Below are 16,912 nucleotides of genomic sequence, written 5' to 3'. Positions count from 1 at the left end.
CTCTGCAAGAGATGTTACAAAACCGCATAATGCAGACTGAGCCCAGGGTGTTCTTACATGAAATACCATTTTCCCCACCTTCAGCATGTACCCAACACTGCATGTTGTTTTTTTTTTCCCCCTAGCTACTTACAATGAAAGGGAATTGAGGGGTACAGATGTGAGATGTTAAGAACCCACATCTATAGCATTGGAAGGATGGCCACATGTGTCTTCCATCTGTGGGCTATACTCCAAGGTAGCCATGCCTCCGCAGTGGATGCTGCAAGACCCTCCAAGGTCCCCAGATTTCTCCCTGGCCCCAGACACTTTGGAAGGGCTCCCATCAGCACAGAGGCCCTGGCAATGCATCCCAATTTGCGGACGTGCCAGCATTAGATGTGCTCTGCTTGCACTGCCTGAATATTCCAGCCCAGCTGGCAAGGAAAGGTCTATTTGCCTTGAAAACCTGCCCTGCTGAGTCAAACAGGCAACAGCAACATGGGAATCACTTGGGAACTGGTTTGGAAGAAGATTCTAATCAGAATTGAGTACACCAGGCAGCCACCTGATCCTGATTCTACCAAGATAGGATTCACCCGCCACAGAGATGCAAGGGACCTGGCCAATCTCCCAGAGTGCGCAACTCAAACACCAGTTGTCAGGATGGCTAACAGATTTTACTCTCCCCTCTCCCCAGAGTATCTCGTAATCAAGGAAAATCAGAGAACACTGGAATAACACATTTCATTTACACACCCCAGAACCTAGTCTCGGAGATGAGGTATTGTAAGCTGTTCAGATGTTTAGCCAGATACGTGGGTCTACTTGCTCTCAGTTTTCCCATCTGCAGTGCACAAGTAATAACACACACCTGGGAGGACGGCTGTGTGGGAGAATGACAAGGAGCTCAGTGCCCTTGCCACACAGGGAAAGTGTTCATGAACCTGTCTCCCACGCCTTGCATTTTGCTTTTAAATTTTCCTCAAGGCTCAGCAAATTACCCCATTTACAGCGGTCTGTGAAATTGTTTAGAATTTCCTAGGCTCTGAATGGTGTCAGGATAATTACACATGCAATAAAGGCTCCCATCCCACTTACCTGGTTGAAGGTTGGACGGATCCCAGACCCCAGTGGGCAGAAGTCAGGGTAGATCCATGGAAGGCAGTGCCCACTGCAGGGAGGCACTGGGGTGCTCAAGCCCCTGGGGACAGCTTCATTCTGCCCTGTCTCAGCATCCGGGTGAGGTAGCAGCTTGGGTTTCAATTGGCCATGAGGATTCCAATCACTTAAGAGGGCTGGCAGCTGGCTCGGGGAGAGGGCGAGGTCCCCGGAGAACTGGAGGTCTCTGGTCAGCTGCTTACCTCTCCATGCTTTAGCTCCTGCGTGTTAGGGTACACCATCTCCACGCTCCATCAGTCCAATCCACAGGAACTGGCCCTCCCTGGAAAGGCCACCGACAGTGACAAAAACCACAAGTTCCAAAGACAGCCCACACAGCCAAAAAGGTATTTTATTGAAATAGCAACAATTCACAATAAAGTACTTTTCACAGCACATTGGAAAAACTCAAGATTTATGAATTTCACCTTCACAGTTACAAATCACATTTTGTTCTGCAGCACACAATGAATGTGGGGAAGACAGCTGCCAGGGCTCTGACAGGAGCCTGGAGTTGAGGGTGCTCTGTGCCTCGGCAGTGTCTCGGGATGGCCTAGGAACAGAGAGAATGACACTTTCCTGGGGAGCCCCAGACCAAGGGGCTCTGCATCCTGCTGCCTGGTCCCATCCTGTCCACCAACGTCCATGGCTGTGGGACGTAGAACTGCTAGTTGGTTCCAGATATCACAAAGGCAGTGAGACCACTCAGCCTCCCAAAAGTCACTTTATAAACTTGGTCAGCAAATGTTCTAAAATATGGCAATCTAAGAAATTTCAAACACTCTCATATACAGATACTCATGGTTCTTTATACAGAGGCAGGTGATGTAACCATGTCCAGTCTCAATGAACAGCCACGAGAGCAAAGTGACAAATGACTTCTCTCCCACATCTGTTTCCCTTCACCTGTATAGCCAGACCTTACTGTCAGGACTGACCTAGGGCTGGAAGGTAATTCAAAACCAGCACGGCAGCAGCCATTGCTCGGGGTTGGTGAATCAAGCTTGATTCCACCTGACACATCTTCCTCCCGAGGACCAGACAGAAGGCAATGAAGACATTTGCTCTGTGGCATAGAATCTAAAGACAGATCTTCCCCCAGTCTCTTCCCAACACCCTGTAACTCACTGCCACAATGGGTTCCCTAGCTGACAGGTCTGTCTCACCAGACTAGAGCTGGGACAAGGGCAAGTAAACCCCCCAAAGGAAGAAGGTGCCTCAAGGGTCCCCTAGGTTTCTCTCAGTAACAGGTGAACTGCCTTGGTGACATTTACAGCAAGTCTTCCTTCAGGAACCAGTGAGAGAAAACTATTATGGAGATGATGCAGTAAAATGGCCTATCTACACAGCGTGTGAGATGAGGTGCCTATGCACAATTATGTCCAGCGTGTTTGGGAGCCTGCTCCATCACCTGCTGTGAAAGAACAACATTCTACCATCTGCACATTTGTAGGAGACAACGAATTATGTCTTCCCATTGAGTCTTCTTCCCTGGCTCATCCCAGTGGCCACAGGCTGGAGAGAGAGCTAAGCCAGACCCTGCCCAGAGCGGATGCCAAGATGGGGCCAGTTTTGCCAATGCCCCGAGTCTTCTCTTTAGGTTCCTCTCTTACCTGTTCTTCAACCCTTGGAAGTGAGCTCAGACTCTGCTCTGCATCTGTTTCTAGCTGATCCACAGAATCTAAATGGAAAAATGTACTTTATAAACACACGCACATACACACAGCTACAAGTAAATCTGTAACAGAAGTTGTGACAAACAGGTCAATAATGGGGTGCTTTTCTGAATTTTTCAAAGTGGCAATCATCATTTCTCTTTCCTTTAAGGAGCCCCAACTTGTCTTTTCTTGTCCCACATAGGGTCGAGGCCTCTAACGAAGTGATTCATCCTGGTCCAATGAGTTCACAAAGTAAGACATCAAAGCCTCCCTGCTGGCATCTCCCTGCCAGGTGCGCCTGCACCCAGGAGAGCCCTGTGCATCTGGGGCAGCCACATCTGAAGCAGGACTCAGGGATGTGCGCTGAGGCACGCTGGCATGCACAGCAGCTGGCTGATGTGAGCAGGTGGCTAACCCACTCGGCTTCCCCCAGTACTCTGGCTTGAGGCTCCAGGGCGCTATGCCTTTCACAAAGGAACTGATAAACACACATTAGTTGACAGCTGTCTTTACTGTTCCGGGTGATTTCTGAGGCACATAAGAGTCCTACAGTTCCGTGGAAACTTGATTGCAGAACTGTGAAGATGGCATGAGAAAGCAAGCTTTGCAGAGCCTCAGTCAGAGACAGATCCTCCCTGGCCCTCTTTGCAACACCCTCTAACTCATGGCAACAATGGGTTCCACCGATGACAGGTCTGTCTTCCCAGACTGCAGCTGGGATTGGGCCAGTGGAGCCCTCCGGCCATGGCTCTTCTCTGTCCAGGCCACTCGGAAGGCAGGCACTGGGGAGGGCGGCCTGTCCTCCTGAGGTTTGGGTACTCGTTGGCACATGCTCAGTAAGGCCTTTAGCTCCACTCTGAAATTCTCATTCAGCCAGCAGTATATGAAAGGGTTGTAGCAGGTGCTGCTCATGGCAAACCAGTGGAAGGCGAAGTAGAGGGCATTGTTGGTGCGGATGATCTTGCTGGACAGGAGGAGGACGTAGCAGTTGAGGGGGAACCAGCAGAGGGCAAAAAGGACCACCACTAGCACCAGCATCTTGATCGTAGTCTTCTTCTTGCGCCGCAGCGCGAGGTACTGCTCCGTGGTCACATCGCCAATCGTGTTGCACAGCCACAGCTTCTTGGCCACACGAGCGTAGGCCACAGAGATGATGAGGAGAGGCAGGATGTAAAGCAGGATGAAGGTGGCCAAGTCCAGGTACTTCCAGAAGAGGTCAGCTGGCTCAGGGAAGTCTGGCAGGCATAGGGAGCGCACAACATCCTCGCTGGGGGCAGAGGTAGGGGACAGCAAGACAGGGCGATAAGAGAGGGAGGGGTGAGTACCAAAAGGTGCCATCCCCAGGAGCACCGGCCTCTCCCTGCACCACACTCAGTCACTGACAACACTGGGACACTGTGGCCTAATTATGTGCTGCGTCTCCACTCTCTCCTAGGCTGTGGCTTCTGTAAAGCAACATGTACTGAGGAGTACATGCTCATCTCTCTGTGTCCGTTCACACTGTTCCTAGACTGTGTAGAAACCCAACAGATCTTTGCTCCATGAATAAATGCAACCCTAGAGTTCCTATTCTGAAAACCACCTCATCCATGAGAAAGCCCTGCAATGAATTCCCAGAGTGCTATTTCCCCGGACCAACAGGGAAGCCTGGAATAAAGACAATGCAGGATAGCGACGATAAGAGCACTAAAGCCAAGCCGGTGGGCCTCCTGCCACTTACAGAACACGCACTTATGTAAAATGGAATATATGGTGAAGTATTAAGCCTTTTATTGTTATGCAAATTTAAAGTACCTTATCTCAGAAACCAAACAAAAAAATCACAGAAGGGAAAAGAGAAGAGGATGGGAGCGAGGGAGGGGAGAAGGGAATATCATCCTGTTGTTAGAATTGTATCTACAAATCACATTGAAGGTGTTTAATACTAATTAAAAATTAAAACACACACACACACACACAAATGGAATTCATTCCAGTTCTCTCCTTAGGATAGCCACACAGCTTTCTGCCCTTGCTATACTTCAAAAACTCATGAAAAATGAAATTAACATGTACCAAAAAATGAAATATATCCACAGCTATTTCATAGTGCATTTTCCACAAACTTTATGAAAACCCCCTTACATGTGCTGGAGCTTTCACTGAAAAAATAAATAAATAAATAAATAAATAAATAAATAAATAAATAAATAAATAAAAATTATTAATAAAAAATAAATATAAATAAATAAAAAATCTTGCTAGCTCCCCCCCCCCAAAAAAAACACTTAGTGTCTAAATGCTGGTGATGCTGAGTGTCTGGTACCTTCCAATATTCTAGAACATGAAGACAGGACCTTAATAGATGAACAGAAACCAGCCTTCTGAACTTACTCTTCTTTAAAAAAAAAAAAAACTTATGTTATTTTAGAGGAAGAGAGAAGGGGATCTTCCATCTGCTGGTTCACTCCCCAAACAGCACCAACAGCCAAGACCGGGCCAGGCCAAAGCCAGGAGCCAGGGACTCAATTTAGGTGACCTACATGGGTGCAAGGACCCAAGCACTTGAGTTATTCATGTGGTATGTACCAGGGTGCTTACTAGCAGAAAGCTGGCACTGGAAGTGGGCCCAGAGCCTAGCAGGACATCAAGCGGCCATCCCACATCCCAGTACTGGTGTGGTTAGGCCACTGGGAGTGGTCCTCTTCCTCCGTCTCTCCTCTTTCCCCAGAAACAGGAAGAATAGAAGGGAAGGTTGGAAGCAGTTGTCTCATCCACTTTCCCCCATTACTTTTCATCCTAATCAGTGGCTCACATGGACATGCCTCCTTTTCAACTACATAAACATCATCAAAAATGAAATAAATCTATTATGAGGAACGAAAAAATAAAAAGGAAGTGGGCCCGGAATCTGAGCCCAGGCTTCTGCTGCCAGAGGCAGCATGGTACCCACTGTCCCAACAGCCCGCCTCAGCTTGGTCTTCCTGGCCTGCTCTTGTCTGGAGTGGACACACATGTATGTTTCAGGTGGTCAGTACATGGCTCTGTCTCAGACACTGGCAGTACTCTGCCTGGATTCCCTCCAATCCCCTTTCCCCAGCACCCAGCTCCTCCTGTGCACCGAAAACAGCTGGTACCTGTGACCCTCTGGGCTCACTGCAGACCCTGTGCACATATGCATCAATAGCCAGAAGAGCTCATTCCCTCCCTTGGCCCCCAGGAAGCCATGACTGACACTTGGGGAAAGAGCAAAGTCTAGCCCCCTTGCTTCAAGTGGGGCACTCCCAGCCAGGTAACGTGCAGGTGCAGCTCCTGCTGAAATCACTCCCTTCCCCACTGCCCCAGGTAGTTCTGCCTTGATAAACATCTTGCAGGTGTACCTGACTTCATGTCAGAACCTGTTTGTAAAGGAGCTTCATCTGAAACTATACAACGGCAAAAATTGCTCTAAGATTATTCAGCATCTATTCATTATACAGTTAGAGTTTGTCATGTGACGACAGTCACCTGTGATGACAGGGGCAGCAAAATCAGAACCAGCCAGCTCCGCCCACACTGATGACCTAGCAGGGAGATTCCCTTTCATGAACTTGTCCAAACTTGTGAAACCTTAGTGTTTGAAAAGGAAATTCTTGTTCTGTAGACCACAAAGAAACTTGAACGGGAGGTGGGGCTGGTAGCAAAGGCTGCCTCTGACATACACAGGAGCACATATTGGTATCTAAGTTCTGCAAGGAATTTAGATCCTGCTCCTTTTGAACAGGGCTTTGATAATCCCACCTGTTTGTGGGGGAACTCGCCCCCTGGTGGCCAAAGCTGAGAATTATTCTCTCGCCCTTGCACATCAACTGCAGAGTGAGAAAAAATAGAAAAAACTGAATAGACATGATCCTAAAACCAGAGGCTGGGAGAGGGGCAAGATCTGCTAAGGAAGGGGCTGCTTGTTACTCTAAAGTGTGCATTGGGGCCCGCTAAGTGCTGTTTGTGGAGCCCCTAGCTGCTTTCTACTAATTCACTCACCTGTATTTGAAGGTAAATAATTTCTGGCAGATAGCGTGTGGGAGTGAAAAGAATGTTGCCATGGTCCAGATGACAGCGATGTAGATGACACCCTTTGTGATTGAGATCCGGGGTTTTAACGGATGCATAATGACCTGGAAAGCAAGCACACAGGGATAGCTGAAGAAGTTTTGAAGTGAAGAACCCTGGATGACACCATTCACTTGTCATGTAAAGCAGGTGTTACTTATAAAACAAGGCACCCCTTAACTTCAAGCCTGACTGCACCAAATAGCTGGGGGTGCAAACTGGGAGTTCCAGCATCCGCAGTGTGGGAAGAGGGTGTCATCTGGATTCAAAGCTCTGGCCAGTCATCACCAGGGAGCACCAGGATGCATGGAGAGGCCAGGAGGGATCAGGGAGATCAGCCCGCAAAGCACCTGCAGCAAAGCTTGCACAGGAGCAAGCCACGAGCAGCCCCCGGCTCCTGGGCCTTGCTCCCAGCTTCCCAGGCTTCTAGAACCCTTCCGTGAGCAAGGGCCCTGAGAGGCTGTGAGGCTGAGGGACAAGGAAAGGAGAGTTTGGTCACTTAGGGAAGAGTTGCATTGTTCCTGCTTGGGACCCCATGTGAGAATGTCACTAAAATGCACTGGGGCCCGCCTCTCCTCACAAAGCCAGAGCTAAGTAAAGGCTTCAGATGGAAATACTTCTTGGAATTAACATGTATGTCAATCAATTCTTCCAAAAGGTCTAAATAAAGACTTCAGAATTTACAGGCATTCTTGAGATTTTTTTTTAACTTTCAGTGAAAGGCAGGGAGAGTGAGAAAGATCTTCCACGGATTCACTCCCGAAATGCTTGCAAGAGCTGGGGCTGAAGTCAGGAAGGAGGCTGGAACTCAATCAAGGGCTCCCGGGCGGGTGGTGGGAGCCTGAGCTGCTCAACTATCACTGGCCGCCTCCTTGGGTGTGCACTGGCAGGAAGCTGGGCAGGAAGCAGAGAAACTGAGACACGAATACGGGATCCTGAATCCTGAATGGCATCTTTACTGACCTAAGAATCATTATCTCTTCAGGGAATGGCTGAGGCCAGGGTCAAGGCGAGAAGGGCCCAGACGCTGTCAGAAGACACACTGGACATCCTGCAAGGCTGTGTCCTGCGTTCCCTCTCCGCCCCCCTTCCGTTTTATGGGAGGAAGTGATGAGGCCTCAGAAGTTGTTCAGCACTTTTTCTTTCTGGAACTGGCCATCTCTGCCCCTAAACTTCTCAAGTTGCTGAAATGGGTGGCAGCCTGGGGCAAGGCTCCAAACAGGGCCCTGGCTTTGTGACAGGACTCTGTTTTGGGCATATGTCACAGCCACATGGTCAACATGTATAAGACTTCACCACATCCTTGTTTCTCAGACACCTGCCCGCTTTGCCTCATGGATCAACTCTGTTAGCTATGCTAAGTTGGCAGATGTGAGGGGGTAAGCATAGGTCACGTGGTAATGAAGGTAGCACAAAGTCCTCCTTGTTACCAAGTGAGACAGTTAAGAAAAGAGGTGGATGGTGCAGTGGTATAGCAAGCTAATCCTCTGTGTGTGGTGCTGGCATCTCATATGGGCACTAGTTCATGCCCTGGCTGCTCCACTTTTGATCAAGCTCCATGCTTACAGTGTGGGAAAGCAGCAGAAGATGGCTCAAGTCCTTAGGCCCCTGTTCCCACATGGGAGATCCCAAAGAAGTTCCTGGCTCTCAGATTACAGACTGGTTCAGCTCTGGCTACTGAGGTCATTTGGGGAGTGTACCAGCACATAGAAGATCTTCATCTCTCACTCTCTCTGTAATTCTGACTTTCAAAGAAATCTCTAAAAGAATGTTATGAAAAGGTGGGAAATATTCACCTGTAAACTTTTCTCACTTTATACTAAAGCATCTGCAATATACACGCTGAGTTACACTCTACACAGTTGCAGCATTTCAGAGGTTAAGCTATCCCCTGGTCCAGCTTCTCATCAGGTACATGAAGCTCCTTGGAAGCATCCCCATCGCAGTGTCATCCACATGTTGCCTAACAATGGCAGGTGCCATGAGCCCCTAAGCAGGTGTGCACACCATCAAACACTCCTGTTAGCAAATTCCTGCTCCTGCTGGAAGGCAACTTGAACCTGCATCTCTGAAGCCTCCTAACTCTTGGTCACGTGGCACTATCTCAGAACCAATCCTGTATGTGTGGCCCGGTGGGCAACATGACACTAGCTTAGTGGGGTCCCTTGAGTCTTCTTAGGCCAGGGTGGGCTGGTGGCCAGGGGACGGGTTCAGAGCCAGACAGTCCTCAGTCCTACTTCTGGCTGCATCATTCACAACCTCACAAGCTTGGAAAAGCTACGTCTGAGCTTCTCTGAGCCCGGGAAGCTGAGTCAGCACTGGTCTCTATGAGCAACACAGGCCAGGCCTCATAGAAACACAACCTGCAGGTCCCCTTGGGTTCTCTCTGACATACTCACCCACAGGCTTCTGACGAGGCTGATCAGTGTGCAGCGACTTCCTGACCCCGCGGGCAATCAGGTGGAGTGTCTGCCACCTGGACACTCTAAGGGATCCCCTTCTTCAACAGTCTGGCCCCGTGACTCTCCCATGTGGGGGTCCCTCCCCAAGCTGCAATCATGCTCGGTTTCCCTTTCATGTATGACTTTCTAGGTTTTCCTTCCTTTCCCTCCCAACTCCCCAAACAAGTTCATTAATTTCTGAGATACAGAATACCAGCTGTGAATCTTCAGTGGAACACCAAATTGGAAAACTCTTTTGGCAATAACACAAAGGGTTTAGTATCGCTAAGCCGAGCGCCCACGTTAATCAATAAGGAAATAAACACATTCCTGGAAACCAAGGTAAAACTCTGAACCGGAAATCCTCCATGGATCCAGGGAACGGGAGCTAAGGGGAGAGAGGCCTGTGCGCTGGGGGAAGGCGCCCTCACCTGGTGGCGGTCCACGGCGATGGCCGTGAGCGTGAGAGCGGAGACGTGCAGGGAGCAGTACTGGGCGAAGCGGCTGACGTGGCACATGCCCTTCCCGAATACCCACGTGCTGTTCACAAAGCGTACCTGGAGAGGAGCCCACAGAGGTCAGGGGATGGGAACCACCTGTGACACCCGCTGCCCAGCCACCTTGGGAGCCCTCTTGTTGACGGTGGTGGGGACACACACACACACACACACACACACACACACACACACACGATGGCCCCAGCACATGGACACTACCTGTGACACCTGCCACCCAGCCACCCTTGGGAGCCCTCTTGTTGATGGTGGTGGGGAATCACAGCTCACGTGTGATGTTCCCAGCATAGCTGATGGTTGTTTATTTAATTCAAAAAGCTCAGAGCCTGCCTCTGGGCCAATTGTAGCCAATATACCTTGGTAAGGACTTCCAAACTTCCACTCCCGAGAGTTTCTTGCTGTGCAACCTCAGGCAATTTTGATAACCTTTCTGAGCCTTTCTCCTCAATTTCCAAAGAAAAGCTTCAAATCAGCTACACTATAGGTTTAGAGTAAGGAATGGGTTTTTTTTTTTTTTTAAGCCTGTTAAAGGAGGGATACCATACTTGGCATATTGTTGGAAAGCAGTTATTAGACATAAATAGTAACTCATTTTTATAAATAGTAATAACATTCACTCTGGCTCATTCAAGTTCAAGTCTATAAGGTGACTGTGTTGCGGGTGGGGGGGACTAACATCTTTTGGCCAAGCCAGCCTTGCAATTCACTATCTGGGAAGGAGGCGCAGGAGGCTGGAGAGGTGGGGGCAGCGGTGGGGGCATATGAGGCTCTAGGAGTAGGCCTGATCCTCCTTTCACATCTTCTACTCAATCAGCACTTGAGCAACTCCTCTGAGTGGTGTCTCTGCTCAAGAGAGAACAAGCACTGAGCTTCCAGTCTGGGCAGAGGAGGGCTGCGCAAGGCAGAAAGTCATCAGAGCCCTTCAGAGGGCCAGACAAAGGGCTAGGAGACCACTAGGAAGGGGTGGGAGGGGGGACGGAGGCAGAGAGAGAGAGAAGAGACAGCGAGAAATGGAGCAAATCAGCACAAGAGGAAAACTGTAGGTCAGTTATTTCTAGTAATTCTTGCCATCCAATAGCTGTCACCTTGAGCAAGGCACGTGTGCCCCTGAACTTGGCTTTCCACATCTGTAAAATGCAGATTAGTGATTTATTAAGTGATTTGCTATGTGATGACCCAAGCTCTCTGTTGCACATGTGGAGATGAAAACAAAGGCCCTGGGCCTGGCCCTTAAGCTCTGGGACCTGTGTGGAGCTCAAGGCATGAGTCGATGCGGCTGCAATGTGTGCATAAGGGTTTGGGACAGGTCTGGTCACATCATGAGATGAGGCCAGGAGGCCACGGGCTCTGCTGTCTTTTGGTGGGCAGGGAGGAGCCAGGGTAGGCTTTAGGGTAATCCTGGAACGTAACAGCTACACTTCAACTGCTCATCTACCACAGGTCTGCCTCTAGATGGTTTTGAAATCTAATCCCTCTTCTTCATCCTGAGGCCACTGTCCTACCACAGCCTCCTGCCAGCGTCCCTGCCCTCCTAGCTCGTCCCCTTGTTATGTTTCATTAACCAAAATTTGGACTGTGGTTACTCTTAGAACTGGGCCAGACCCCTTGGCAATACACTTGCAGCCTTCCTTGCTTCACTTTCCTCTGCCTGTTTCTTGTCTCTGTTCCCCCAGCAACACACAGCCACGTCCAGCTCCCTCCAGCCCCTGTTAATGTTGGTGTCTCAGCCCTTCTGTCTGCACTGGGTGTCTGCATTGATCTTGAGAAATTCCCACTCATCTAGGTGCCATTGCAATGTCACATTCCTTGTGAAGTCTCCTTTGATCTTCTCATGGGAATGTTGTGGGTCATCATCAGATTCCCTTTTCCAGGACCCACTACATTCTCTACCAGGCAATTATACAGCATCATTCTTTCTCTCCATGGTCAGAGCTGATCCTCATGCTGACTGTAATGTATTATGTGGATGGAAAGGGAGACTGAGAAGGAAGGATCCTGTCACCAAGCGGCCGAAGGCAGGATGCCTTGTCCAGCTAGGAGCCTGTGCTGAGCAGACAAAGACCCTCCCCACAACCCTCTCCCTCTTCTAGTTGCCAGCACCTTGTACATTCTAACAGATGTTGGGATTGGGGGAGTTCCATGGGTCAGGTTCAAGGCCAGGCTGTTTTGGTTCATGCCAGAGCAGTGCTGGATTCCTAGGACTAGACATTCTGTCTCTTGCAGGAGATTCTCTGGGGGAAAGGCTGCCAGCTCTCAGCTACAGACTGGCTTCAGGCTCACGGCCAACATGCCCTCGAGGGGTTGGTTGAGGTCCCAAACACTGCATCCTGATTCTGGGTGACAGTATAAAGACCCTGCCCTGGGGCCTTCTGGTTCCCAGAAAGGTGGTCCAGCTCAGCCTCAGCCTTCCAGATTCTTATGTCAAAAACTAAGGGAGGAGGCAAGAGGCAGTAGAGAAGTTGCTTTCTTGTGCTCCAAGGCAATGGGGGATAGGAGAAAGGCAGTAGTGGGAGACCCTTTTGGCCCGGGTTAGTGTCCAGAGCATCCCAGGAGGCCATCCATAGACTAAATGCACACTGGCAGGAAAGGAAGACAAGCCCACAAACCAAAGTGATGGAAGCCAAACACGGCCCAAAGTGTATCCTGCTCCCAGGTGTGCAGGAGACACCTCTGTACCCTGGGAGCTCACGGGACAGACCTCCGGATGTGAGCCAGGGCATGGAATTCTTACTCTGGCTCTGCCAAGGTGACCTTGGACAAGGGACTGGGCCTCTTTGTGTTTTAGTTTCCTCTTCTGTAAAATGCAAGTATTGTTAGCAAAAGTGATGACAGGAGAACGTAAGTAATTATATGGTGTGCAGTGTTCAATGTGGAAGGACATTCACACAGACAGATGGAATACCAGGCTCATTCTTTTCCACTTACTTGTCTGTCATTTCTGGGGTGTGTGTGTGTGTGTGTGTGTGTGTGTGTGTGTGTGTGTGTGTGCATGAGAGAGAGGGAACAGGTACTGCTTGGGCAATAACTCAAGTAACAAGTTACCTCACAAACTGAAAATAATATGACTCATGCTACCAACACATGCAGTGCAACTGTCATAATGATCACTGGTTCTAGCCCTCACAGTCCCAGATCATCCACCAGATTCACACTGTCTGGCCTGAGGGACAGTAATGGCACCATCCGTGCTGAGCAGCCAGCCATGTGCAATGCCTTGGGCTTGCCCCAGCACAGCCATACACAGGCTCACTGTCAAATCTCAGAAGGGAAACAGGCAAATGCACTTACAATTCCACTCATAAGTCACAGCTGCTTGACCCTTCAGTTGTCACACAAAGCAGCATCCTACGGTGGGGACAGGCATTTCCAGGAGGGAGGAGAGGTGGCTTAATAATAGCTGCTGATGCAGCTTGAGTTACTGCTCAACTATGGAGCGAGCCCACCTTCTGTGAGCTTACACAGGAAATCCTCCAGAGCAGGCTGCTGACATTGGACATCACTGACCCAGTGCCACCAGCTGCAGAAACTGATGGACAGAGGAGGGAGGGAGGGGATGAGAGAGTGGACAGAAAAGAGAAAGATGGAAATCTAAGCCATGACACTAAGAAGATAAAAGGAGATAAGGGGCAACAGAAAACAATCAAATAGACCCAGATTAAGTTTACCAAGATGAAGAGGACTGAGGCAGGGAGATGGGAAGGAGAAACAGAAAGATTTAAAGATAAAGAGAGAGAGAGAGAGGTGAGAACCTAGCCATGAGAACGAAAGAAAAGGGACTATGAAATGTGAAGACAGGCAGAGGAGTCAGGGAAATGAGAAGGAAGAGAAATAGCGGTTGTTGAGGCACTCTACGAGAAACACAGAGGATCCTGCCCGAGGAGGGGCTGCCCGTGAGCCACGCAGGGACCAGCTGGCCCCGGGACCCTCACCAGAGTGAAGGGGGTGTTGAGCAGTGTGATGAGGATGTCAGCGACGGCCAGGTTGACGATGAAGAGGCTGGTGGCTGAGTGCATCCGCTGGTTCTTGAAGATGACATGGCACACCAGCACGTTGCCAAAGAGCGAGAAAACGATGATGAAGGAGTAAGCCACGATGAGCAGGGCTTTCACGGTGGGGTTCTGGGACTCTGCTCCATAGCGCCTCCGGCCCACAAAGTTCTGCCAGTCGGAGAACGAATAGTTGTTCCAAAAGAAATGTGAGGTGTTGGCAAGGGCCGCCTCCAGGCTCTGTTCCTCCGGCCGGCCCGCAGGGGGCTCGGTGGCGCACACAGAAGGGAGGAGGAAAAGCAGCAAGAAGTAAGGGAGCATCCTGCAGGCTCCTCTGCTGGCCCTCCAGTGAGCAGCGGTGCTGCTGGCGTTCCGGGGCGTCTGCGCAGAGCAGAGCGCGTGGGGCTGTCTCTGGTGGCCAGGGAGCCCTGCACCGCCCGGCACTGCGTGTAGCAGCCCCAGCTGGAGCGTGGGGCGGTTTCGGCACTTTTCTGTCTCTCCAGGCTGCAGCCACCAGGCTGCCAACGGGCGCCTCCGCCTATTGGGCCGCACAGCAGTGACCGTGACGCTGGGGTTCTGACAAGCTTCGCTCCCGTAACGTGGTGGGCAGCGCGTTAGCTGCCCCCGCGCCCAGCCCTCTTCCCCTTGGCGCGGAAGACAGCCCCACAGTGCGGCGCGGGCTCCACCCTTAACGCACAGTCAAAGGAGGCAGGAGAGCAGGTGCAAGCCGCCAACCAGGCGAGCTCAAGTCGCGCGGCAGAGCCAGAATGTCTCCTTGTTCTAGGAGGGGGATGAATTGCCTGTGCTTGTAGCTGAGCTTTAGCCTAGTACTGACATGGCTCACCACAACCTGGTGGTTCCGAAGCAAGGCAAACAATGAAGTGGAGACCTAGAGTTTCTGCAAACTCCCGGAGCACTTGGATTTCAGACATGCCAGGGAGAGTTTCTGACAGGGAGAGTCTCTGACAGCCCCGGGAATGCAACAAGGGGAAACATTGCTTTTCTTGGAACCTCTGCCCAGCCGTTCTCTGGAAGGCTCAAAGAGTCAAAGGCAATAAGCAAGCTCGCTGTGTGTCCACTCAGTAGGGTAGTTTTGGAAGCCGTCTGTCTCTGTCAAGGGTATCATGGGCCAGGCTGGTTTTCATTCTTTACCTACTTCTCCAGATCCTTTGCTCACACTCCCACCGTGAAGCCTGTGCCTGGCACCCCTCCCCTGGCACACACTGCAGACTGACCCTGTGGTTTTAGAACCAGGATCTATTTGTAACTTCGTCACGTCCTAACTGTGAAATCATGGGCAAGTTATTTAACAATCCAGGCCTTGGTTAAGGGCAATCGTTTTCTTATTTGTGGGTTTTCCAGAGACCCTCTGTAGGAATGCCCCCATCACATTGGGCCGGCACAAGAGCTGCAGGAAGCAGTCTATGACTTGTAACTGTGCCTCTGACTCAGTCAGCTCTCTTTCTGCTGTATCATCTGACCCTGCTGACCTATGCCCTGACGCACAGACTAACCCGACAAGCCCAGATATCTTCCAAGCTCTCCCGCTTGGCCCAGGGGAAAGCTGATCCTGGGGAACAGGTCCTTCTCATTAAAAAAAAAAAAAAATCTTCCTATAACACTGGACCACAAGGAGAGATTCCTGTCACTTGCCACTTTGGACCTTTTCCCAGAACATCAGCCAGCAACTTCTACACTCCACTCCAGGCAGGCAGATCAGGTACTCTTATTTATTATTTTTTCATTGGAAAGGTGGATATACAGAGAGGAGACAGAGAGAAAGATCTTCCGTCCAATGATTCACTCCCCAAGTGAGCACAACGGGTCGATACTATGCCGATCCGAAGCCAGGAGCCTCTTCTGGGTCTCCCACGCGGGTGCAGGTTCCCAAAGCTTTGGGCCGTCCTCGACTGCTTTCCCAGGCCACAGGCAGGGAGCTGGATGGGAAGCGGACTGCCGGGATTAGAACCAGCGCCCATATGGGATCCCGGGCGTGCAAGGTGAGGACCTTAACCACTTGCGCCACCGCGCCGGGCCCCAGGTACTCTTATTAATAAGGAATTAGAAAGTCCATTGATAAGTGGAAAAACAGGGTGACAGTCCAATAGAGGATGTGTTTCTCTAGGTGGGAGGCAGAAAGGTCTTCCCAGAGTAGGTGACACTTCAGCTCACTCCCAAGAGGGCAGCCGGAGCAGGACATGGATAAAGCAGAGGAGATGGACCTGAGGAAAGGGTGCCAAGTAGCTGGACTGGGTTGTGCAAATTTAGTGGAGGGGTTGGAGCAAGAAGCCTGAACAAGAGGGCCTCATAAGCTAAGCTAAGGACTTGATGGTTTCCTGGGGGGCAAGGGGAATGTTTGGAAGGGCTCTGCGAAGAGACTGACACCATCAGGGTTGCATTTCAGAAAGAACATTCTAGCATCTACGTGGAGACTAGACAGAGCTGGGGCTTGAGGCAGGTGGGTTTGAAGGTTGTTCAAGTGACCCAGACATGGGGGTGAGATCTGAGTTAAGGTTCTGGCATGAGGAAGAGACTGCAGAGAGGACTCATGAACTGCCTTCAGTTTGATTGTAGTAAAATACACAAATCACAAAACAACTTCCTTCAAACTCAACCTGTCCTAGAGTTTTTAGCCTATCCTTCTCCATTATGTTAGGAAGGGAAGGGGGCCAGTAAAGAATGTGTTGTCAAACCAGTTACTCTTGTGGGTGACCAGAACTTAACCTTGCTTCTAAAGCTAGTATGAGCTATCCAAATCAAAGGTGCTAACAATTATTGGTTGAAGGTGAATTCCAGGAATGTGTTACCTTAAACTTTTGGTCTGCGGGCCTGGCGTGGTAGCCTAGCAGCTAAAGTCCTCAGCTGGCAAGCACCAGGATCCCATATGGGTGCTGGTTCTAATCCTGGCGGCCCCTGCTTCCCATCCAGCTTCCTTGCTTGTGACCTGGGAAAATAGTCAAGGATGGCCCAAAGCCTTGGGACCCTGTACTCCATCTGGGAGACCCAGAAGAAGCTCTCAGTCTCCTGGCTTCAGATTGGCGCAGCACTGGCTGTTGTGGTCAGTTAGGGAATGAATCATCAGATGGAAGATTTTCCTCTCTGTC

General features: G+C 50.4%; 1 protein-coding gene across 2 annotated transcripts; it reads right to left on the bottom strand.

The window, feature by feature from the left end:
- Window positions 1-1,501: 1,501 nt before the first annotated feature.
- On the bottom strand, window positions 1,502-15,334 carry GPR83 (G protein-coupled receptor 83). Of its 2 annotated transcripts, XM_040977133.1 has the most exons (4): window positions 13,752-15,334; window positions 9,739-9,864; window positions 6,798-6,931; window positions 1,502-4,065 (listed from the first exon to the last, which is right to left on the bottom strand). In XM_040977133.1, the coding sequence occupies exons 1-4, from the start codon at window positions 14,127-14,129 to the stop codon at window positions 3,456-3,458; spliced, it is 1,248 nt and encodes a 415-aa protein (XP_040833067.1). In that variant the 5' UTR covers window positions 14,130-15,334; the 3' UTR covers window positions 1,502-3,455. The 2 variants fall into 2 exon arrangements, with proteins under 2 accessions (XP_040833067.1, XP_040833068.1); XM_040977134.1 differs by lacking the exon at window positions 9,739-9,864.
- Between the last annotated feature and the right edge of the window lie 1,578 nt (window positions 15,335-16,912).

The sequence above is a fragment of the Ochotona curzoniae genome, unplaced genomic scaffold, assembly GCF_017591425.1.
Source record: "Ochotona curzoniae isolate NIBS_2020 unplaced genomic scaffold, NIBS_Ocur_1.0 contig_2723, whole genome shotgun sequence".
NCBI lineage: Eukaryota > Metazoa > Chordata > Mammalia > Lagomorpha > Ochotonidae > Ochotona > Ochotona curzoniae.
Note: the sequence above shows the minus strand (reverse complement) of the source record. Positions and strands in the feature narration are given on the sequence as shown.

What these genes read in the sequence shown, in the direction of transcription:
- GPR83 (XM_040977133.1), bottom strand. Translation starts at nt 14,129, where the DNA reads ATGCTCCCTTACTTCTTGCTGCTTTTCCTCCTCCCTTCTGTGTGCGCC. An exon ending in TCAACACCCCCTTCACTCTG is followed by an intron (nt 9,865 to 13,751) that starts GTGAGGGTCCCG and finishes GCTCCTCTCCAG; the next exon opens with GTACGCTTTGTGAACAGCAC. An exon ending in TCGCCGTGGACCGCCACCAG is followed by an intron (nt 6,932 to 9,738) that starts GTGAGGGCGCCT and finishes CTTGCTTTCCAG; the next exon opens with GTCATTATGCATCCGTTAAA.